Raw genomic sequence first — 25,203 nt, 5'->3', positions numbered from 1 at the left:
TCATTAACGTACCAAGGATGAAGCTAGGATTTGAATTTGCTTAAATATGTTTTCTCCTCACACCAGTGTTATTTTAGTATTATTTACATATAGTATTTATTATTTTGTATTAGCTTTTATTTTTATATTTTCAGTTTTTATTCTAATTTCAGTTTTATTAATTTTGTTATGTTTTAAAAAAAATTTTTTTTTTATTTAGCATTATTTTTATATCAGTTTGAGTATCTTTGACATAACCTTGTATGTATTTGACAGTTTAAGCGCAATAAGACATGAAAGAGAATGTAGTTCGGCGTCTGAAAGCCAGCTTTCTGTGCGAGTGCTTCGGATGTGTGCGCTCAGAAAACCATAAATCAGAAGTTTAGACTGACATGGCTTTCAAACTAATGCAGATAATAAACTTTCATAATGATGAAGAACTGCGATGTCACGTGACCGCGATAGAGATGATAATCAAAACTAAACAGATGTTCTAGTTTTTGGCAGAGTGTCTGAGGCAAGTGCTGTACAGGCTCCGCCCTCTTCTGGAAAGTGGGGTGGGGAGCAGCAGCTCATTTGCTTTTAAAGATACATGCACGGAAAAGCATGGTTTTTCTTCCACTCAAAAATGAGCATTTACAATAATAAATGATCTGTGGGGTATTTTTAGCTGAAACTCGACAGACACATTTATGTATTATATTACATCTTGTAAAAAGGGGCATAATAGGTCCCCTTTAAGTTTTTAATGTAATATTTATAGTTTATTTCATTTCAGCTTTATTTCGATTAACAAAAAAGTTTTAGTAGTTATAGTTGTTATTTAACAATAACGCCACTGCCTCACGCAAAGGTGTTGTGCGGTTTCTAAATGGCTTCTCATACAGAGCATGAGTTGTATGAACCACATCTTTAATATTTTTATAGTTTTTACATCTCTTTGAAAGCTTGAAAAGTCAACTCCCTATTTAGTGTAAATGCATGGAAAAGAGTGACTAGTGTTGGAACAACATGAGGGTGAGTAAATGACAGAATTCTTTGGAAGAACTTTGCTTTTGTCTTACTCCGCCTTTATTTTCCTGTCTTCAATTCATACTGTGCCGTGTATTATATATTCTTTCTCTGTCACTCTCTTTTTCTCTTTTCCTTTCAGTTCCCTTCACTGTTTGCTCTCCTTTTCTTTCTTTCTCTCTATCTCGTGTGTTACCTGGAGTAGGCTGCAAGGCCTGTTAAAATAGGCTTCCCATGGGTCCAGTTGCCTCCTGAGTACAGGGGCTCCAGCCTAAGGAACAAAGTAGGTACTGCGAGTGTGCTAGTGCATGCTGGGAAAATCCCATATTCATGTATTGGTATGAGAGTGACCTCTGATGTTTGTCTCTATCACTAAAAGAATCAGTGAAGTCAGAAGTCAGTGAGTTATTTCTTGCCGAGAAACAGCTTGTTTAATTTTAAATGCTTTATCATTTCCATTAAGTGGATCCAATGGCTTTGTAGTTTTTTGGACCTCCATGCCCTTATGGCCCCTTGGACCCCATTTTAAAAATCACAATGCTTTAGCTGAAGAGTCTGAGAATTTAAAATGTGCTCAGTTGCTATGATTAGAACACAGTCCTAACAGTTTAAATAGTCTAGAAGTATATGGGGTCCATTTGACTTGAAAGAGGCTTTAGGTGACCCCTTGCATTTGAGGTGTTGATGTGGCAGATTGCTAAGATGTGCTTCGGCCACCTCCATTTCACCCTGGAATTCTGGGACAGTACATGATCACAAAGGTGTCAACAAGATTTCCTTTGGCACTTCACATCTCTTGGCTGGCAGCTGCTGAGTACATGATCACTAACACAGAGTCACCTCTGACAGACAGTTTGTACTTTTACAGATGTACAGACTTCATATTCCAGTGGTCTCTAAATTGCTCCTACCTGCAAAGAATAGGTCTATATTGCATTTTTTCACAGATTTAGAATTTGTTTCTCTTTCTTAGGCCTCCAGTGGAAACTACTATTTCATCCCTTACTTGATGACGCCCAACAACGAGTACTTGTGCTGTGAGAACGTGGCCCAGCGTAGAGCATCGGAGTACATGCAACCCAACTGGGACAACCTTCTTGGACCTCTGTGCGTCCCGTTGGTGGACCGCTTTGTCAACTTACTCAAAGACATTCATGTCACGTCTTGGTATGACTGCTCACATTATGATCACTCTTGGCAGGATGCCCACTCGGTCTTGCTTTCAGGATATCCTTTTACAGAGTTACGCAACGATGTCATGACATTTTTGCTGAAGATAAATCAAGTGATTTGTGATTGTTAAAACTTTTTTTTTTACCACATCTCGTTGTCCCTGAATTGAAGAAATGGGACTCAGCCCAAATGGGATGTAGCAGTCAGATAATATCATCAGGACAGACATGCACAGGTGCATGCAATATTTATTAGGAACTACTGTAGCTTCTAACAAGTATCGGGGTGTCATTTCACCCAGAGCTCTGGTATCAAATTTTAGAACTCCCGCAGATTGTAGTGCCATGATTTCAGCACCCTGTTACATAAAGTACACTAGATTTTTGACTATTGCTAACACACTTTATAGCTGGACAAGAACACTTAAGGTACAAACTAAATTAATTGTTGTTGCATGATGTTTAGATGCATCAGATGTTTCCAAGAAGGTGTTTTCTACAGGGGGCCGAGAGTGCTCAATGCGCTGCAACTGTAAAAAAGAGCACTCTCTGCCACCGTAGTTTTCGCAGCGATACCAGAGGAGATCCTTTTTTTGGTTCCCCAAAGAACCTTTCAATGAACAGTTCTTAAAATAGTTTTTTTCTTAACTTGAAGAACATTTAATAATCTATAGAACCTTATTTCACTATAAAGAATCTTTTGTGGAATGAAAAAGTTCCATGGATGTTAAAGGTTCTTTATGGAACCATAGATGCAAATAAAGAATCTTTACTTTTAAAGGGTTGCTTCACCCAAAAATTCACTAATTTCTCAGATTTCATTAAAAAAATCTTAATTTTTGTTCTGAAGATGAACGAAAGTCTTACAGGTTTGGAACTACATGAGGGTGAGAAATTAATGAATTTTTGGGTGAAGCAACCCTTTAAAAGTAGATCTGAGGTTTATAGTACCAGCAGATTTATCAGTGTATTCTAAATCCTTTTGTAAATTCTCTCGACAGTGCTTCTTACAAAGACACTCTCCTGAACGACATCCGAAAAGCTCGAGATAAATACCAGGGTGAGGAGCTGGCTAAGGAGCTTACCCGGATCAAACTCCGCATCGACAACACTGAGGTTTTGACTCAGGACATTGTAATGAACCTGCTTTTCTCCTACAGAGATATACAGGTAAATACTATAAACCAAAAACATCTAAGCATTAAAAAAAACTTTACAGCTGGGTTTTAATGGTCATTGGTTCGTGTTTTCAGGACTATGATGCCATGGTTAAATTGGTACAGACCATTGAGATGTTGCCCACCTGTGACTTGGCCATCCAGCCCATGATTCAGTTCCACTATGCTTTTGCGCTCAATAGGTGACCACAAATCTGCATTGTGTGGTATATTCTCCTATTCATATGCTTGGCAAACAGACATTTGACTTATACGCCGTTTGATCTCAGGAACAAATGCATTTATATTTGTGTGTGTGTGTGCGAACGCAGACGAAACAGCCCTGGAGATCGAGAGCAGGCTTTGCGTGTGATGTTGCAGGTTCTTCAGTCATGTGAGCACCCTGCACCTGATATGTTCTGCTTGTGTGGGCGCATCTATAAAGACATCTTCCTCGACTCTGACTGCAAGGACACCAAGAACAGAGAGAACGCCATCCAGTGGTGAGTGAGTGAAATGAGCTGCTCGAAACTCACTTTTCAAAGGTCATGTTATTTTTGTTTTTAATGAAGGAAATTCTTTAGGTTGGGCTCTGGAACAAATATCTGCATTATTTTACACTAAAACACCCGGAACATCCTAGCACCCAATTTAAGTATGCTAAAAAAAACACCCAGAACACCCTGACAACCTCATTAAATGTGCTAAAACGCCTAGAACACCCTAGCAACTGTCAGAATGCATTAGCAGCTGCATTAAATGTGGTAGAACACCCAAGTAGGTGTATTGAATATGCTAATAACACCCAGATTACCCTGGCAGGTGCATGAAATGCACTGAAACACACAGAACACTCTAACAACCGCATTAAGCGCGCTAAAAACACCTTAGCTACAACACTGAATGTGCTAAAAATACTGAGGAGAGCAGACACATTAAATGCACAAAAAACACCCAGAAGACTTTAGCATCTGCATAAAATGCATTAAAAATACCTAGATCGCCCTAGCAGCCGCATTAAAGGACTCGATGTACTCAAGCCGAAGTTCTCTTTCGTTCTTCGCTCAGGGGTAGATTGTTAAAAGCAAACAGCTTTGCCGTATTAAACATGAAAAACTGTGTCAGTGTCTCATTTCATCCGAAGTACAACTTAATTTTCTATATAAAGCTGCTCTCCAGTGGGTTCATGTTTTTACCCACGGACATCTGACTCCAAACAAACTTCGAAATGACGTCACATCAGTTTTTCGATTTTGCTTGAGGTATATCAGGGCCTTAAATGTGCTAAAACACCCTAATAATTACATTAAGTGGGTTAAAACACCAAGAACAACCTAGCATCCACATTAAATCTACTAAAAACCCGTAGCAATTACAGTACATAGCAAAGCACTGGCGTCCACCTATGGCACTGTATTATTGTGGTGTTGACTTTATATTTCTTTAGAAAATGTTAATGTGTAGTGTGTGTGTGTGTGTGTGTGTGTGTGTTGTAGGTATAGAAAAGGCTTTGAGCTGCAGCCCACTCTGTATTCAGGCATTAATCTGGCAGTGCTGCTTATAGTGTCCGGACAGCAGTTTGAGACTTCCATAGAACTCAGGAAGATCGGTGAGGAGGAGCACACTTCCTGAATCCTGTTTCTCTCAGTCCATTCACTTCATTAAGAGCACACATCTCCCTCCTTATCACCTTCTCTCTCTCTCTCTCTCTCTCTCTCTCTCTCAGGTGTGAGGTTGAACAGTCTGCTGGGCCGTAAAGGCAGTCTGGAGAAGATGAATAACTACTGGGATGTGGGGCAGTTCTTTACTGTCGGCATGCTTGCCAATGACATCCCCAAAGCTGTCCAGGCTGCAGAGAAACTCTTCAAACTCAAACCACCCATATGGTACATATACAATATACCTGTAGAATATTTATTTTATACGTAAAGTTTAAGAAATAGAGTTGGAGCTGTGGCCAAACAGTTGTGTCCTGATGCATTTCGCCAAAATGCTGGAAATGTGAATTTGAATCTGGCCACATCCTCCTTCTACTCATAATTTCTTTTCACAGCTCAACTTTCTAAAATGGCAAAATTGGGCTTGAATGCAATCCGCATTAATTTAATCTTTCAGGTACCTACGATCAGTCGTCCAAAACCTTCAGTTGATTCAGCATTTTAAGAAGCAGAACACTGAGCATTCTCCTCAAAGAGAGAGACTCAACTTCTGGATGGACATTATCGTGGAGGCCACACAGGGAACCACAAATGGCCTCCGTTTTCCGGTACTAAACCGCCTGGCATTAGTGTCTTATCCAGGACCACAACTGAATCGGCCGAACGGCATTTAATACGCTCGTCCTTTTTTCCATTTCGCAGGTGTTGATTCTGGAGCCGACTAAAGTGTACCAGCCCTCGTATGTGTCCATTAACAGTGAAGCTGACGAGAAGAATGTTTCAATATGGCACGTGTCCCCTTCTGAGACGGTCAGTGCTTTATGTGACGTCATGTTTGCTGAAAATTTTTATTTTGTGTATCATTGTTTGATTTTCCGAATTGGTTACAGAAGGGAATACATGAGTGGAACTTCACGGCGTCATCCATCAAAGGCATTAGGTGAGATTCTGTCTCTACTTTTTTTCTAAGGTTAAATTAACAATAGTATTTTTAAAAACTATTAAAAAAAATAAATTTGTAAGTAATATACAATTTTAATATCGGCCAAAATATGAACATATGTTGTTTCAGCTGCAATTCTTCCATTTAAATGTGATTTATTCATGATGTGAAACAAATCTTGCTTCCTTCCACTCTCTAGCATCTCAAAATTTGATGAGCGCTGCTGCTTTTTGTATGTCCACGATAACTCGGACGACTTCCAGATCTACTTCTCCACAGAGGAACAGTGTGGCAGGTTGGTGTTTAGGTCAAGTTTCTATATAATATATAAAAATGAAACGCAAATGTGATGTTCATCTAAAGTCATGATGGCTTGTTAGTATGGTTGAATTGGTTCATTGAAGGTCAGAAGCAAAGACATTGGTTAATAAAGTGAGATTAAATACATAAAGGATATTTGTGTAATTTAATATTTAATTATTGCAGGTTTGCCTAATATTCTGAGTTTGCAATTCACTATTTTCTATCCATTTTGAGGAATACTCAATCTGTTTGAGTAAATGCATGCTCACATTTAGTATTGATCTACAATACCCATCATGTTTACACAGCGCACACAACGCCTCTGCACTTATTCCTGATTTCTCTCAACATGGAGACAGGAGAGGTGTCAGTCAATAAATGAGAAAACAAAATATCTTATGTTATTTGAAAAAGTAACAAAAGATATTTAAAAGAAATTAGTTACTTTACTGGTTATTTGAAAAAAATAATCTGCTTACTGATGTGGGAATGGTTGTCTCCTGTTTGAAGGTTCTGCTCCATGGTGAAGGAGTTGATCACTGACGGATCAGGAAACGCTGTCGAGCTGGAGGGAGAGGGAGACGGGGACACCCTGGAGGTGAACGCTTCAAAGACTAACTAGTTTGTCTAACTAGACTAAAAACTAGTCGATTCTTGTTGGATTTGTGTGGATTGATGTACTTAATTCCTGAATTGTTCTATAGTACGAGTACGACTACAATGAAAATGGCGACAGGGTGGTTCTAGGTAGGGGAACGTATGGAGTGGTCTACGCAGGGAGAGACCTCAGTAACCAGGTGCGCATTGCCATCAAAGAGATCCCAGAGAGAGACAGCAGGTGAGACATTTTTATGATAACCCTTTTGAAAAGGCCAGCATGGATGTTCACCAGCTTGTTGGCTTATGGATGCTGGTGTTTCCATCAGACGTCTTAAAGGGAAAAAAATAGTAAATCCAGTCATCATTTAGCCTCATGTTGTTCCAAACCTGTTTGACTTTCTTCTGTGGAACATTAAACAAGATATTTTGGAAAATGTTTCAGTGTTTTTTTAATCTCCATACAATGAAAGTCAGTGGGCTACAATGTTGTTTGTTCCCAACCTTACAAAGAAAGCCATACAGGTTTTTAACGACATAAGAGTGAGTGAGTGGGAGTAATTATAAAAATGATAATGTAATGATTAACAATAACTTTAATTAACAAATAAAATTTACAATTAATTCATCTTTTTTAAATTATTAAAAATATTTTTTTTCAGTATTTTGGATTTTTTGAGCAATATTATGCATTTCCAACTGAAATGAAAAATGTTGGGTAGGACTTAATTTTATCAATCTGGAATTGATTTGATTGTGAAAAATGGTCCCTGTATGACACAGAGAAATGTCTTAGATGGTCTTTTCAGGAGGGAAGATGAATAGAGAATTAAATTTTTTCGATTGTAGTTCTACAATACTAAACCATAAGATACATATAAGTGATATCACCTCTACAGTGTTGTTATTGTTAAGTAAAGCTAATAATAGTTTTTGTTAACTGAAATAAAGATGAAATAAAATATAAGATGAATTAGAAAAATGTAAAAAATGAGTTTAAATTAAAGTATTAAACTTACTATAACCGAAAGAAAACAAAATTCTAAAGCTTTAAAAATGTAGTAAAAATGACAAAAAAAATTACTAAAACTTAAACTAAATAGAAAACTTCAAATATAAAAATAAAAGCTAATTTGAAATATTAATAAATACTATAATAGCATTTAAATAATACTATAATAACGCTGATACATACAGGTATTCCCAACCACTGCATGAGGAAATAGCCCTCCACAAGTACCTGAAACACAGGAACATTGTTCAGTACCTGGGCTCTGTGTCAGAGGATGGCTATATCAAGATCTTCATGGAACAGGTCCCTGGAGGTACATGTGTGGTTTCTGAAAGAAGAATATTAAGTATATCTTTTCTACTTTAAAAATGATTCATCATCTCTCCTCCACAGGAAGTCTGTCAGCGTTGTTACGTTCAAAGTGGGGTCCTCTTAAAGAAGCCACCATAATCTTCTACACTCGGCAGATCTTGGAAGGACTTCGTTATTTGCATGAGAACCAAATCGTTCATCGGGACATCAAGGTAACAACTGTGACAAACCTTTTGGGTCTTTATTTGCGGGCAATCAAAACCAGAAGTTCAATGCCTGTTCATCTGTCCACAGGGAGACAATGTCTTAGTCAACACCTACAGTGGCGTGTTGAAAATCTCAGACTTCGGCACGTCCAAGAGGCTGGCTGGAGTCAATCCCTGCACAGAAACGTTTACTGGTATTTTATCGCCTTTTGTTAGTTACAGAATGTGCTCTCCATGTGACTCTCGCGCCTGTTTCATTTGACCCGTGCTGTGTGTCACGCATCATACATTCTGGTGGTCTTGCCAGGTCAGGGTTTTGGGCTTAAAGTTCAGTCCATCATTAGCCCACCAAACAGGATCCGGGAGAATTTCATTCCTCCCCTTTCAGTGTCAGGGCACCTCCTCCATCCCAACACTGTCAGCATACATTAATACATTTTAGAATGCGATTTCCAATATCAGTTTTAATGCTCTACATTAGGGGTTTTCAAACTGGGGTCGATGGAAAAAGGTTGAGAGAAAAATAGTGTACAATTGTAAAACAATGTGTCACGTCTTGTTTTGGCCCATGTTTCTTGTCAGTCATGTTTCATGTCTTGTCATGTGATTCCTTTTTCTAGTCTTGTGATCCTATGTCATCAGAGTTCACTAAATTTCTCCACATATGTTTCCAGGAGACCATTCCCCTGGCAGGATCACATGAAGGCAAGGGAATCACATGACAAGACACGAAACACGTCTGACATGAAACATGGACCAAAACAAGACGTGACAAATAGCTGCTATTTAATTAATAATAATAATAATAATAATAATAATAATAATAATAGTTGATTAATCATTCAAAATAAATATTTATTTAATAATTAATTGATTTAACTATAATAATTTGACATAAAAATTATTTGACAAAGAAGTCTCTTATGCTCACCCAGGTTGCATTTATTTGATCAAAAATAGAATAAAAACTGTAATATTGTGAAATATTATTACAATTTAAAATAACTGTTTTCTATTTGAATTTATTTTAAAATGTAATTTATTCCTGTGATGGACAAGCTTAATTTTCAAGAAACGTTGTTATTATCAGTATTGGAAACAGTTGTGCTGCTTTAATATTTTTGTTAAAAAATACAAATATGTTGTACCATTATAAAGTCCTCACTGTCACGTTTGATCAATGTAATGCATCCTTGCTGAATAAAATAATTCATTTCTTTAAAAAAAAAATCTTAGTGACCCCAAACTTTTGAACAATAGTCTATATAACTCCCTTTATATTTTAGAAAGGGTCTCCTCTATATTTAAAAAAACAAACAAACACTTGACTGTTAGTCGTTTTGCTATCCAAACCACTGGTGTGGACTTTCCAGGACTTAGATAATTCTTATCTCCTGACTCAAAATAGACAGCGTTTATTCTAGTGTGGTGAGCGATTCTGAGACCTGGTCACTGGTAACATGAGAATGTCTCCTGTGGGAGAGTAATTAGATTAGCATAGCGTCTGAGAAAGGAGTGTGTTTGTGTTTCATTAGTGACTGCTGAAGCATCAGAGCAGGTGCACTCATCCGTCCTCCCTCTCTCCTTCCACTGTCATCGTCATCACTTCTGAACTTCTCTCCATGAATTATTGTATTCTGTGTAACATCCTGTCACAGCACATTCGTATCTACTGAAGTTCTGCTCTTCTCTGGTAAACCTCTGTCCAGGCACGTTGCAGTACATGGCCCCCGAGATCATCGATAAAGGCCCTAGAGGTTACGGGGCACCTGCTGATATCTGGTCCCTGGGCTGCACTATCATAGAGATGGCGACAGGCAAACCACCTTTCCATGAGCTGGGAGAGCCACAGGCTGCCATGTTCAAGGTATAAATATATTTAATAAAAAAAAAATAGAAATGTGCTGATACTTCTAGTGCATTTGCATACTTCACACTTATGTGTATTCCCAATAAATATAGCCTATCTTTACTAGGGGTGCAACGGTACAGATAGCCCACGGTACGGTCCGTACCTCGGTTTTTGGGCCACGGTCTCGGTTCGGTTTCGGTACATGTTTTGTGCAGAAAGAGACTGCTATTTCATCCCAAAAATATGTTTTATTTTTCTTATGAGCATAAACAGAATGTCACAGTAGGAAGAACATCAATGTATGGAATAAATTAACACTCTAGTCTGTACTGAACAACACAATTCAACCTCTTCAACTATCACTTATATGAAATACAAAATGTAAACAAACACACTTCAAAATATTCAAGTGGATCCCAATTCCAAACCTTGATAACTGGTATATGAAGTGATCAATGTGAAAGAAAAAGTGCACTTTTACCTTTAACAAACATAAATTAGCTTGTGCTTTGAATAAAAAAAAGCAGAGCAAAATAATATAATGAAAAAATACTGCATTCAGGATACAAAGTGCAATGTTATTTACTCATCCACTATTGAGAGATTTTTGTGCAAAAAGATGAGTCTATCAACACTGTCTGGTGCAAGGCGAGGCCGGTTGGCACTAACGATGTCCCCAGCAGAAAATTCTCAACTTTTCAGAATGCCGCAAGCGCACCGTAGGTCACGTGACAAGAACCAACCAGAGCGCAGCTGATACAGTAGTTGCTTTAGCAACGACCGACGCCTCCGGAGGCAACCGCCCTAGCGCTTTGGAAAAAGGAGAACGCGGCGCGCCTAGCGTTTTCTACGCGTTTTTAGGCGCGATATGTGAACGGCGCCTAAAGCAAAAACTAAAAGGATCAGCGCGAACTCAATGGCAAAACCGAAGTACCGCGGGACACGAGGGTAGATTGTCCCGTGCAGGGCTGACCGAACGGTCCGGTATTTTACCATGTACCGTTGCATCCCTAATCTTTACTAATTTTAGTATCATTAGATGGAAATTATAGCATGTTAATGCCAACTTTGATTAAAAAACTTGAAAATATATCAATAGTGCAAATTCTACACTTATTATACACTACTGTTCAAAAGTTTGGGATATGTAAGAATTTATTTTTTTTTTGGAAAGAAATGAAAGAAATGAATACTTTTATTCGGAAAACATCCCTGAAAATAAATCATCATATTAGAATGATTTCTGAAAGATCATGTGACACTTAAGACTGGAGTAATGATGCTGAAAATTCAGCTTTACCATATATAACATTGAAATTATATATATCATTTATAATAATTTATTTATGTATATGTGTCCTGAAGGTACTGTATAAAGCAATATATAATGTGTGTGTGCATATGTGTGTAATATAATTTTTTATGTATTAATTTATTGGATCTTTTAAAGTAATATATAATTACTACAGTATTTTTGGAGATCTTTTTTTAGAAATCATTTTGTTTAATAATCTAGTTTCAAAGCACAAGGTAACCGACCAAGAAATGATTTATTTGTATGTATATATAATTATTAATATTAAATTATTTATTTTTAAAATGATGAATAAAAAATAAAATAATCCTATCCTCTGAATAAAAAATATGGATCATCGCAGTATGATTTTTGATTGTAGAGATGCATTGTTTTTTTTGTAAAATAGTGTGTATTGTTCATACTTTTCAATAGGCTATTATTAATCAGAGAGCATCTCCATTCATCTCTGTTTTCATTTTTACCAGGTGGGCATGTTTAAGATCCATCCTGAGATCCCAGAGTCTCTTTCGTCAGAGGCCAAATCCTTCATCCTTTCCTGCTTCGAGCCGGACCCAAATAAACGAGCGACGGCTGGGGACCTGCTCAAGGATCTGTTCCTGCGTCAAAACATCAAAGGCAAAAAGAGCAAGATCGCTTTCAAACCCTCAGGTAACGTCTCTTACCAAGTCTTGCTTTCCGCAGCTGTGATAATAATGTGACCTGGGTTGACCCTTCTGGTCATATCCATGGTGTGTAAGGCATTTTGGGTCTGTGAGAGAGCGCACATGGATCATTTCTCGCAGGCAAACACACAGAGCTGCCAAACCCCCCCATAGCCCAGCATTCCTGCTTCTCTGCGCTGTCTGGGATCCTCGCAACAGGTCCGAACTGCTCTCAGCCGGCCGATTGCGGTCCAGATTGAACTTGCACAAGAGATGGGTTGGAACAACAGGACCTGGAAAAGGGGAGGGGTCAGAGGAAAGCCCACAGTACGGCCTCACGCTACCATCACAAATTGTTTCCATCCTGCCGCACATGTCAGCTACCCCGCTGTCCGTGAAAAGCATTCTCAGGGTGTGGTGTTTCACACAAACGTGCACACTGCTTTCTTACAAACCACTCAGGTTTCTTTGACATTGACAGAAGACAACAATGTTAGCAATGTTAGTGAGAGACAAGCTCTTTTCCAAATACGAGTGAGCTGCCTACTGCTGTCTGTGGTTTAAGCTCATGAGTGACTCATTTAAAAAAACTCTCCATGTAGTGAATAACATAAATACCTTTTTGCACAGAAGCCTTGGTTGATTTGAATAGTTTAGTGTTAGCATGTTGCTAAGCTAATGGCTTGATACTCTAATAAGCATAAACATAGGCTAGCCTACATAAATAACACTATTTTTGTTAATACTTTTAGGTATTAAATTAAATATAATTTTGTATACATTACCGTTCAAATGTTTTGGGTCTGTAAAATGTGTTTGAAAGAATTTGTTATTGCAAGTAAGGTTTTTGGAATGGTTTCTGGTAAATTTAATTTCTGTGAAGGATACGTGCTACGTGTTCCCTTGAAATTTGGTCAAAAAAAGTTTCCTCTTAGAAGGAGGTATATTTTGAGCAGTCTTTGCATCTGGAGCACGCAGATGATAACAACTCAATATTTCCTTCTCCCTTCACGCCATCCAATCGGCTGCTTGGATTCTCTGTGTAACAGTGTGGCAAGGTTTGTGTCTCCCATCTATGTGTGCTTATGTGTTCCTGAGGACCATGAAATCATAATCCTTGATCTTTTGCTGGTTTCTGGTTATTGTATTGAGTGCATGTTCTTTGTGTGCTCTGGTTCTTTGTGATATATTTTTCCTAATTCTCTTCAGTTTTCTTTTCCTTTCTGTTCTCAGTGATTTAATGTTGATTTGGTTCTAGGGGTTTAACTTACTATTGAAGCTTTTTAGAATTTTTTTTGAGTATTATTGTAATATTGTGGGTAACACTTTACAATAAGGTTCCATTAGTTAATGTTAGTTAATATGCATTAACTAACAACGGGCAATACATTTGTTACAGTATTTATTCATTTTTGATAATTTTAGTTAATAAAAATACAACAGTTCATTTTAGCTCAGGTCCATTAAAAAATATGAACAGATACAATTTTTGATTTTAATAATGTATTACAAAACGTTGAAATTACATTAACATTAACTAAGTATGTTTTCATTGTTTATGTTAGCTAATGTAGTAGGCTAGTTAACTAATATTAACTAATCAAACCTTATTGTAAAGTTTTACAATGTTGTGCTTTTATATTGTAATAGAAACCCAAATGGAAAATTCAATTCAATTCAATTGGGTGCTGTCAGTCAATTATTATTATTTATTATTAAATCTAATTAATTACAGTCAATCTCACATATTTGCGGCTTTAAAAACCCTAATGTAAATACATTTATATTAATGTGGAAGATGAGTTAATCATTGAACAGGCATAACAAAACTTGTCTTTAGATGTAAATAAATTGTTTGTTTATTATGTATGTGTATATACAGTAGGTATTTATATATGTCTATTGTATAGTCTATTAACGGCCTTTAGGAGGCATAATTAATTGTTGTTAATAACAATATAAAAAACATGTTGAATTGACAGCCCCAATAAAATGTTTCGTTTTAAAATGAATTAAAAATATAGGCTAACACTTGACTTTATTATCTAGGCTATTATAAATATTTATTGAAAGGTTTGAACTTCAGAGTGGGAAAAAGACAAAAATGGTGGTAAACTCTGGTCTGACTGAATGAGTGCATATATGTGGGTGTGTGTACGTATAACCGCGTGTGTGTTTTACTCCTCTTAGACTACATCCGCAGCGTTTCGCTACCAGTACAGCTACAGACGGAGGCCACGGGGAGCAGCAGCAGTGAACCGGGCTCCGTGTCTCCAGACTGCGACTCCAAACAAGACGTGTTTTTCGAGAAGAAAAAACGCTCTAGCTCCGAGAACCTCATCAAACCGCCCAACTCAAACTTCCTCAGGTGAGCTCAGAAGATTCCTCGCCAGAGCACTAAGGTGAATGCAGAGCTGAAAACCGGTCCAGACGAGTTTAGGTCATGCGCTGGTCAGCGATAGCTGCAGTTGCTTAAGTGTGTATATGTATGAGATTATGTGAGCGTTGGATTAGCGTCTGGAATGTTAATGACGTGACTGTGTTTACGGAGCTTGAGTACCCGCGTCTGCTTCGGCTCTCAGCCCGACAGTAAATCAACTTCCTGGGCATGAAGCGCTGAGGCCTGTCCTGACAGCTAGTCGACTCCTTGGAAACGCTGTTTAATTAACACGGAGGAATGAGGAGACAGGTGTGCTGGGCCGCGGTTTCTGGGCAGGTGTATGTATGTGTGTGTAATGAGATAATGCCTTTTACAACAGGTGCTCTCTGGTTGCTCATAAAATAATCCCATGAACACTTTACTGACCACTTCTTCACCTCGGTTTCAACGCACACACACCCAATCACAGAGCTGTCACACATTAACCACGTTTCCTCTTTCCTCTAACGAAATCACGTTTTTAATCACCACTCCAGATTTATTTATACTTTGGCTGCCAAAGTTAACATTTACATTTCAGATATATTAAATTCACAGTTAATTCATTGATATTTGAAAGCTCAAAAAGTATGAGATCACCTATGAGCAAAACACTGTTTGTAAAATGTAATAAACATTCTGCTGCTGACTAGTGCATTTTTAATAACAATTATAAAACATTTAAAATTCCATATTTGAGATAATTAAAAAAAAAAATATGGTAAAAATCATAAGATTAAATTGTTTTAATTTATTGATAGCCAAATTAATACAATTAATATTTAAATGCTGACAACATTTAAGATATGATGAAAATATATAAGATGTATGGCAATAAATACAATAAAGTATGCCATTTAGGCAATACCACACGAGTAAGAGCTGCTTTTTCCTGAATATCAGCACAATTGCAAATGTGATATTGATTTTATACAACAGTTCAATAAACAAGAAGTTAAAGGAGAACTCCGGTCAATTTTACTTTAATTTTATTAAAGTTCACTCTGAAGGAATCACTCACATGACCTGTGCACTTGTAATGACACATCAAGGATGTTAAGAGGCTAAAAGCAGGTTTAAAACTTGCCCCATTGAAGTCAACAGGGTGCAAATTTTAAAAAGAGGATAACACGGTGTAGGCAACACCGATTTTTGTCGTTGTTCTCTGTATTGACAGCACTCCAAATTGACAAAAAAATGAGCTCAATGTTAAAATTGACCGGAGTTCTCCTTTAATATAAGATGACTTACAGTTTAGACTATTTTTGTAAACAGAATATTGTCTGTTTTTGCTCTATTTCGCAAACGAAAATAGTTCCAAACAAATCCACAGTAGAGCAATTACGCATCTCCGAGCAACACACTGATGTTTCGTTATTGAACTAATCGGTCTAATGAACGACTCAAGGCACACTGAATACAGAACTGCATACTATACTACCCGTACTAGATTAATCATATCTATCTATGGCAGAAATTGTAAGAGTAGAATGCTGGTATGTAGTTCCGAATTCAGCAAGTCACTTGCTTTATCTCTGAATGATCAGCCGTTTTGAACGAAACATTTGACTGTTTGATTCAATGGCTGCGTCTGAAATCGCATACTCTCTTGAGTAGATACTTATTTTGAATAATTAATTACTTAACGACCGCTAAAAAAGTATGTTCTTTATATATGTGAAGTATGAATATAATCTGGACGTACTACATCTGCCATGTTGCCCTTATCATGATGTGACATACCAGCATCAGTTGCGTCACTTCACTGGCATTCACAAATCCTCTCCCGTGGCCTCATGGGATAGTAAAGTGCCCATCGTATGCACACTTCAAAATCTCACCGGAAGTAGTAGGTCATCCGTGTATGTAGGGAAGTATGCGATTTCAGATGCGGCCAATGACTCGCCTGTTAAAACAATGATTTCCTGCCAACTAATGACAGTTTTAGCTTCGTATCTACAAGTATTATTTCATTTCCCCCCCCCCCCCCATCTTTTTATTTTTCTATATTTATATCTCGTGTCTGCGGCTGATAAAATCACACTTGCGATTAAATCCATCATGCTGCATTAAAAGACTGTCTGCACTTGCTGTCATTCGAGCACAGTGTTATGAGATCGCTGGATAAGGACAAACTTGTCAGGGCAAGTTTGCAACACACTTGTAATTTCCATTAAACCCCTTATCTAATCCCTGTTCTCTCATTTTTATTTCTTTGCTCTACATGCCTAGTCTTTTCGTGTCATACTCCAATATACTCTGAGGGGCTAAGATTAATGAAGATTGAATGCTGTTTTTGGTCATGGTTGTGATTTTGCCAGCGATTGGTCGCGATTCTGGTTAAAGAGATAGTGGTGCATAAAATGCGTTTATAAATAGAGTATCATATGTAAAATAAGAGATAATAAAGTAATTACAGTCGCATACAGTTTTTTTGTCTGTCTTTTTTTCTAATTGAGAATTTTTTTCTCATTCTCTTTGAAATGGGCCTCCGAATTGCAAAGGCCGTATCTGTATATGGTACTAGAAAGTACTTCTGAAAGTACCATGTATATGTCCAAAAACACTGCATTACCATAGTAGAATCAATGGTCAAGAACCATGGCATTTGTAAGTGTATATACAACCATTCAGAAGTTTTTTTTGTTGTTGTTTTTTGCTGTTCTTTTAAACATTTATTCAATCACATTTCCCACAAAATATTAAGCAGCACAACTGTTTTCAACATTGATAATAATAAGAAATGTTTCTTGAGCAGCAAATCAGCATATTAGAATGATCCAAAGGATCATGTGACAATGAAGACTGGAGTAATGATGCGGAAAAATCAGCTTTACCATCACAGGAATAAATGACATTTTAAAATATGTTGAAGTAGAGGACTATTTGGATTAATATGTTCTCACTGAATCAGTGTTAAATGTGTGTGATTCAGTGTTCCAGATGAGAGTCCTACAGCAGAAGACCGCAGCTCTCCAGCTTCCTCTGAGAACAGCGACTCCGGCCTCTTCCTGCTGAAGAAAGACAGTGAGAGACGCGCCATACTCTACAAGGTCCTCAATGAGGACCAAGATAAAGTGACCTCCAACCTCATGGAGAACCACATTCAGGTGTGTACCCCTGCGAATGTGTGTTAGTGTGTGAATAGTCTGGATCATGCACTGATTATTGTGTCCTTGTCTTTTAGGGTCAGGAGGAGCTGAAGTTGTCGGTGGACCACATCAAACAGATCATCTGCATCTTACGGGACTTTATACGTTGCCCCGAGCGACGCGTCATGGCAACCACTATATCAAAACTCAAATTAGACCTGGACTTTGACAGCACGTCAATCAACCAGATCCAGCTTGTTCTGTTTGGTTTCCAGGATTCTGTGAGTGGATTTAGGCTCAAAATAGTATCTTTTTCTAATGCTGCTGTAGTGAACAATCTCAGTGTCCTTCTCAGGCATGATACACAACTGATGAAATCCTATTTATCTCTCAGAAGATATGTTTGTTGCTCTTGTTTTTGTTGCAATGTGCCACCAACAGAGGATTTTCAGTGTTCCATAATCGCACAGCACAAAGCTATACATTGATCAAATGATGTGTGATTTTTATCCACCTTGTTTTGGGACCAAATACATTCTTCAAAGATATTTCTCTTTCTTCATTCATCAAAGAGATTTTTCTTTGCTATATAGTGATCAACATCTTGGAGCATATTTTGCATATATGATAAAGAAGGGGCTTTCGCACCGGTTCGTTCTGGGAACTAGCCGCCAGGGTGGTTCCCCGAGAACTAATGGTTCCCCTAGGAACGGTTTCCTGGTTGCATTCGCACACCGCCAGTAGGAACTCTAAAGTGACGTAAGCCGCGCTTGTTGTTGTGACTTTTATTTTGACGGCGCTCGGCGCAGAGAACACCAGCCAGAGAATGAGCCTACAGCGCTCGCATTCTCCATGTTCATTACTTTACGATGTGTCTAACACGTTATTAGATAGAACTGTTATAATTATATATAGAAAGTAGACAGTAATGAAAAGTCATTAGCATATGCCGTGTGGTTGATGTCCAGTGTTACTACTGTAGCTGAGCAGAAATACATAAGTTAATCATGTTTGGCTTGGTCCCCTCAAAGTTGCGTTGTATTTTCTCCTCAGCGTAAAGGTTCAGAGGGCCATCTATCACTGTTTTCCATGTTCGTTTCTTGAGTAAATATATAGGCTATAACCTGTGTGTTTACAGAGCTTTTTTAAAAATGGCGGGTGCTGGTGTTTCATGTGCGTTCGGCCAATCAGCGTACACTTAAGTCACTGGTAGTTCCTATAGTGCTGGTTTAGACCCTACTCTGAAGTAGGAGCTAAATTAGTTCCTCCAAAAGGCGTTCCTAGAACTAAAATCGTTCCTAGTTCCTGCGGTGCGAACACGCCAAAATCCGGGTACTTCTGCCAATATTTCTAGGAATTATGAAAAGGTTCCTTCGATGCGAAAGCCCCTTATGTTAGAATCTTGTTAGTGCCTCATTTTTGTGTTGCCTCAGTGTCTCCCTCTTGTGTTTGGTTTGAGTTTTATGACATTAATATCCATCTTTCCTCACTGTTTGTTTCTCAGGTGAATAAAGTGTTGAGGAACCATCACATTAAACCACACTGGATGTTTGCCATGGACAACATCATCAGACGGGCTGTGCAGGCAGCTGTTACAATTTTAATTCCAGGTTTGTGAGTGAGAAACAAGGAAAAACAAGGAAAATCAGAAACCAGAGGACTGAGACCTTTTTTCAACAGTATCTCTCTCTCTCTCTCTCTCTTTCCTCTAGAGCTACAGACACATTTCGGGCCTGCATCGGAAAGTGAGGGCGCAGATAAGGACGCAGATGAAGTTGATGAAGAGGACGATGGGGATTTTGGATCAGTGGCACGTACGACGCAGGAAGATCAAGCCCTCACGTCAGGAGTCAGCACCCTGAGTTCAGTCATATCCCATGAGGTTCAGCGGCCACAGCACCCGCTGGGAGCCCAGCTCGGACGCCTCAAACAGGAGACTAGCAGGTACACACCGCAGTTCATAAAACACTCAATATCTTTCTGATGAAGGGAGTTAAATGTAAAAATACATTTTTGACATCAGTTCGAATGCGAGTGGATTGAAAAACAAAACTCAAAATAGAACTAAAATAAAAAATACTTATCATAAAAAAAAATTCTTGGCCATGGATCTTTATTTTACTTCAAATACCCTGCCATTTAAAAGTTTGAGCTCAGTAAGATTTTTTCTTTCTTTTTTAAATAAAGGAAATCTCTTTTGCTCACAAAGGCTGCATTTATTTGATCAAAAATACAGTAAAAAGATTTTTTATATATATATATTTTAATTTTTTTTATTTTATAATTTAAAATAGTTTTTTTTACAATTAAATAGGTATACAATTAAAAAAAAGATTATTTGATAAGAAAGTTCAAAAGAACACCATTTATTTGAAATAGAAATCTTTCGTAAAATATAAATACATTTACTGTCACTTTTGATCACACCAATGCATCCTTGAATAAAAGTTTTAATTTCTTTAAAAAAAAAAAACTTGACCCCTGAATTTTGAATGGTTATGTATTTTATATATTCAAAAATATACTTGAGTATATTACCAATTAATTCCATTATTATTATTGAAAATTTAATTATTTACTTTTTTTTTCATATTTGTGAAAAACCATCATTGTGTTCCTTGCATTTTATACAAAATATTTCCCGTTTTACTTTTGAGTGTAGATCTTGATGTTGTTTTTACAATGTTCTGTCTGCTGACATTTCTTGTTGATGAAATGTGATCTTTGAAGACTACAATTTGTTCATAATAGAGACTATAGCTTGAACAGTTTGAGAGACAGTGTGTTATGTCTCTCTCTGCAGGCTGCTTGAAGAACTGGTACAGAAAGAGAGAGAGTATCAGCAGGTACTGAGACAAACTCTCCAACAGCGGGTACACGACATCGAGCTAATCAGGATCAGACAGCAGTCTGCTGCAGGTTCGTTGTGTAACCAAATCATACACACTTATTGATTTAGACTCGCTTATTATGCCATTCACTCTGTCTTTATTTACACTGAAATCATACGTAGGCCTGATAATAGAGAAAGTGTTCGACTCACCACTATCTGATTTCCTGTGTCCCATTCTGACCTCTGGAGTTGTTTACAACCAGTTTATAGAACAAAGCAAATACAAGTTCTGTTAAAAAAAACTTGCAAGTCGCCATGCTGTCTACCGCCGACATAGGCAACAGTGTTGTGCTGTGGTTTTCTGAAATGAAGAGGGAAAGTCCTCAAAGTCATTTTAATGTGTGTTTGTTTTTTATAAATCAAATGTAAATTTATGTCCTAGTTACACTTAATGTTGTCACATTTTTTGACACCTGGTTAAATAAACATTACTAACATCAAAAAAATATTTGGTACTATACGGTTATCCGGACCACATGTGATGACCTACCCCAACCCCGCCCCTAAACCTATCCGTCACTGGGGTTACGACCAACCAAGAGCGGTTGTGGTCACGTGTGGTCAGATGTGGTCCGGATAACCATATAGTACCAAATATTTTTTTATTACATTTTTTTTTTTATTAAAACCAAGTATAAATCTTTTTATACATTTTGACTTTTTCATTTTTTTTTTTTTTTTACAAAAATAATAAATAAAGGCAGTAACAATTTAAAGGGATACTCCACTTTTTTTGGAAATAGACTCATTTTACAACTCCCCCAGAGTTAAACAGTTGAGTTTTACCGTTTTTGAATCCATTCAGCCGAACTCCAGGTCTGGCGGTACCACTTTTAGCATAGCTTAGCATAGATCATTGAATCGGACAGGACCATTAGCGTCTCTCTCAAAAAAATGACCAAAGACTTTCGATATTTTTCCTATTTAAAACTGGACTCTTCTGTAGTTACATCGTGTACTAAGACCGACAGAAAATGAAAAGTTGCGATTTTCTAGGCTGATATGGCTAGGAACTATACTCTCATTCCTGCGTAATAATTAAGAAACTTTGCTGCCGTGCCATGAGTCCAGCAGGCGTAATGATATGACACAGTGCCTGAAAATAAGTCTAATAGGTTAGACAAACTTAGTCCTGGTCACGTTGGAAGTGACGCAGTTCAGGCACTGCGTCATATCATTACGCCTGCTGGACTCATGGTACGGCAGCAAAGTTTCTTAATTATTACGCAGGAATGAGAGAATAGTTCCTAGCCATATCAGCCTAGAAAATCGCAACTTTTCATTTTCCGTCGGTCTTAGTACACGATGTAACTACAGAAGAGTCAAGTTTTAAATAGGAAAAATATCGAAACTCTTTGGTCATTTTTTTGAGAGAGATATGCTAATGGTCCTGTCCGATTCAATGATCTATGCTAAGCTATGCTAAAAGTGGTACCGCCAGACCTGGAGTTCGGCTGAATGGATTTGAAAACGGTAAAACTCAACTGTTTAACTCTGGGGGAGTTGTAAAATGAGCCTATTTCCAAAAAAAGTGGAGTATCCCTTTAAACAATATGTTTTACTTGTGAACTGATGTTCAGCTGTTTTTTTTTTAATAGTCAACTTATTTTCATCAGTCATCAAGCTCTGTAAACACTGATCACAGCCACGACGATGAACCTTTAATTTCACCAAACAAAATGCTGTTTCAAGTTTGAGTTTGATGGGACATAAAACAGTGATGTCTAAGTGGCTGAGTTGTTTACTTACTTTTTAAATATTCTTCCCATTAATACCATTAATTCTGCCAGAACCACTGTCGGCAAATACGATTGACAATTAGCATACAGTTAGGATTGGAGGTATGGCAGCCTAGCATGGATAAGAGCAGGGAGAGCAGCAATAACCCTTAGGGTAAACAGAACAGAACCAACATGAATGTATTGCAGATATCATTAATTCAAGATTTTAAAGTACATGATTCGAGATTTTATTCTGATTCAAGGGGAATCAGATTGCCATACTGACTGGCGAGAGGAGGAGCTGGGGATGGAGAAGGGTAAATAACTCCTGAGAAATGTGATAGCTGCTGATAATACTGAAGGAGCTTATACCCAGATAGCACACATACATCACGGAGAGGTCTATTTGATGTGCGTTTACATATGGAAGACGTATTTTTAAGAGTGTTTGCTCATCTGCAATACGTCTATAGGACGTTTCCTGTCAGATGTCAAATAGACGTTTAGAAGATGTCTTTAAGATGTGATGATTTAGAAATGTATGTTAAACTGACATCTTGAAGATGTCTATCAGATGTTAGTAAACAGCAGATGCTTTCCAGATGAAGTGATGTTTAACAGACATCTTACAGACGTACGTGTGCTATCTGGGTATATGTCTACAGTGATAGGCATTGCATTCCTATAGGTAGACGTGCATCAGCTGAGAGTCAGCTGATGAGAGCTTGACTACCAGAACTGACTCTATGCTTAATTTCAGACTGATTAGCGCAAGAAAACAAAAGGTGGGATTTATCGGACTAACCAATTATAGCCAATCATAGAGAGACGCATTGTCCCGCTGTAACTTTACCTGCTGGTGTCACTGTTGGACAGTGTTACTTTAGAAAAACGAGTGATTAATGTCATATTTTGTCATATTTGCACTAGAGGCAAGGGAGGCAATGCCATGGATTTTGCCAGGCAATTGGATGAGAAAATAATCTTAGGAAATGGCCATGGCACCAAAGTGACTGATTTTGAATGCCCTGCAGTCTTGTTACTCTGTGAGCCTTAAAATGCTGTCTAGAAGGATCTTAGCATCTGTGCTTAAATATTCCTTCATCTTTCCTTTGTCCTCATCAGAGACACCCTCCACCCCCTCTATATTTCAAGTTTCTGCACAGCCCGAGCCTGACAAAAAGCTCATTGACTGGCTGAAAGAGCAGGGTGTTGACTCCGAGACCACAGATAAGGTGAAAACATACTTAACGCTGAATCACGCTGTGTGTATAGTGTCTTTCCCACAATATAAAATGATGACTCACTGTTTTCATTGATAAACGAACAGAAGATTCATGCCAAGTGCTTGTGGTTTCTGACAGTTTGTTGCAGAAGATTATACACTCAATGACATTCTCAGCGATGTGACTAAAGAAGACCTTCGCTGCCTCAGGCTTAGGTGAGGGTTTTATTTTTATATGTTTAATTGAGTGATTGATTGTGAATACTATTCATTTGCATAAAGTGACCTTGATTATTTGATCACGCAAGCCACATTTAAAATGCAATAAATATAACAAGGTTGCACTTTATTTTACAGTATGTGCACTCACGTGTACTTACCTTATCTACTTGTAGTAGATAAATGCATATGTTTTGTTTTTGTGCATACTATAGGGGTGGAGTGCTGTGTCGTGTCTGGAAAGCCATTCAGAGACACCGAAATAAAGGGCTTAGAAAGGTCAATAATGACGAGGGAAATTCAGAAGGATGAAAGCAGCAGGAAGTTGCTGATAATAAACACCTGAGCCAGCACAATGCATCCTCACACACATCCCTATAACGAGAGACTTGTAATTATGTCATGCTCTCTCCTGGTTGGACATGTTTACTTGTCTTTCAGCTATGACCTAATGTTTTTGTGGTATTTTTGTATATGTTTTAAGCCTCTCCAAGATTTACATCTAATTTCCATTGAATTTCAATTGGAAAACCCATGCGGATGAAACGGCTCAATCTAGGAAAGATCGTACTTTCCGCTATTTACAGAGAGGTGTTGCCTGTCAAGGAATGACCCTCTCCAAGTGACTTGGGACTGGGCCTACAATGGAAGAGGAGAGAGTGATACCTACTTAATGTAGGACTTCAGATCATGCCATTTTAAATGATAGAAAGTCTATATAGGTTACTGATTGTTTTAGCGTTACAAGTCTGGAAAATGTGTTGAGTTCATTCTAAAATATTACGTGACATACTTTTTTGAGGCACTGTATGGACAAAATGACCACAGACCTCTCGGACCAGGGCTAAGGAGCTTCTTTTAGATGTATTATAATAAGTTTGGATGTAATTACCCCAGTACGTAGATAAATACTTAAATGAACATAAACTCATCGTCATAACATTCATTTGCAACTTCAGGAACTATGATACTTACCTGTACTTAAGTTGTCGCTAGGGTTGGGCAATGTCTATCAATTTGTCATCAGATGATGCCTACGGTGAAACATCGACGTCTGTAAGCCATCGCGATGGACGATGGCATCGTCTATCGGCCCAACCCTAACCGATGCACAACTTTCATTTCTTATAAAAATATGTGCAAGACCAGTCTTGCAGAAAACAAAACCTTTGGCTTAAACTGCAATTTACGTTCCACAAACGTGTCCAATTTCTTAAGAATGATGAGACCTGTTGTGTCAGTAGTTGCTTTAATTCAGGTTCATTCAGCCTTCATGTAGTCTGATACAGAGCTGAACACCATGACCTGAAAATGCAATGACTCAAAGCACCAAAAGTGTTTGTCTTGGATTCACAGATTATTATGTTTGATTTGATTGTTCATCTTTTGTTTTATATCTCAACTGTCGTGTTTCAGTGTTAATGCATTGCATATGTTGATCTGTTGAGTGGAAACGGTTGTGCTTGAGCACCA

General features: G+C 37.8%; 1 protein-coding gene across 3 annotated transcripts in view; it reads left to right on the top strand.

Moving 5' to 3' along the window:
* The window catches only part of map3k15 (mitogen-activated protein kinase kinase kinase 15), a 30,461-nt gene extending 5,686 nt beyond the window's left edge, over positions 1-24,775 (top strand). For 2 of the 3 annotated variants that reach the window (XM_079863961.1, XM_079863962.1), the window contains 26 exons: positions 1,964-2,157; positions 3,164-3,332; positions 3,416-3,522; positions 3,652-3,822; positions 4,816-4,928; positions 5,046-5,205; positions 5,435-5,585; positions 5,680-5,787; positions 5,868-5,917; positions 6,120-6,215; positions 6,734-6,821; positions 6,928-7,061; positions 8,018-8,145; positions 8,226-8,356; positions 8,439-8,544; positions 10,060-10,217; positions 11,985-12,168; positions 14,352-14,529; positions 17,516-17,690; positions 17,768-17,953; positions 19,177-19,282; positions 19,385-19,616; positions 20,476-20,591; positions 23,412-23,521; positions 23,651-23,727; positions 23,946-24,775. In XM_079863961.1, coding sequence (XP_079720087.1) covers positions 1,964-2,157; positions 3,164-3,332; positions 3,416-3,522; positions 3,652-3,822; positions 4,816-4,928; positions 5,046-5,205; positions 5,435-5,585; positions 5,680-5,787; positions 5,868-5,917; positions 6,120-6,215; positions 6,734-6,821; positions 6,928-7,061; positions 8,018-8,145; positions 8,226-8,356; positions 8,439-8,544; positions 10,060-10,217; positions 11,985-12,168; positions 14,352-14,529; positions 17,516-17,690; positions 17,768-17,953; positions 19,177-19,282; positions 19,385-19,616; positions 20,476-20,591; positions 23,412-23,521; positions 23,651-23,727; positions 23,946-24,042 — 3,525 coding nt within the window. In that variant the 3' untranslated portion in view covers positions 24,043-24,775. Of the gene's footprint in view, positions 1-1,195; positions 1,274-1,963; positions 2,158-3,163; positions 3,333-3,415; positions 3,523-3,651; positions 3,823-4,815; positions 4,929-5,045; positions 5,206-5,434; positions 5,586-5,679; positions 5,788-5,867; positions 5,918-6,119; positions 6,216-6,733; positions 6,822-6,927; positions 7,062-8,017; positions 8,146-8,225; positions 8,357-8,438; positions 8,545-10,059; positions 10,218-11,984; positions 12,169-14,351; positions 14,530-17,515; positions 17,691-17,767; positions 17,954-19,176; positions 19,283-19,384; positions 19,617-20,475; positions 20,592-23,411; positions 23,522-23,650; positions 23,728-23,945 lie in introns of all 3 variants that reach the window. The other variant, XM_079863960.1, reaches the window with a different exon arrangement.
* Positions 24,776-25,203: the final 428 nt, after the last annotated feature.

Source organism: Squalius cephalus (genome assembly GCF_949319135.1).
Source record: "Squalius cephalus genome assembly, chromosome: 25".
Taxonomy (NCBI): domain Eukaryota; kingdom Metazoa; phylum Chordata; class Actinopteri; order Cypriniformes; family Leuciscidae; genus Squalius; species Squalius cephalus.
The sequence above is the reverse complement of the archived record's forward strand: the minus strand, read 5'-3'. Positions and strand labels throughout refer to the sequence as shown.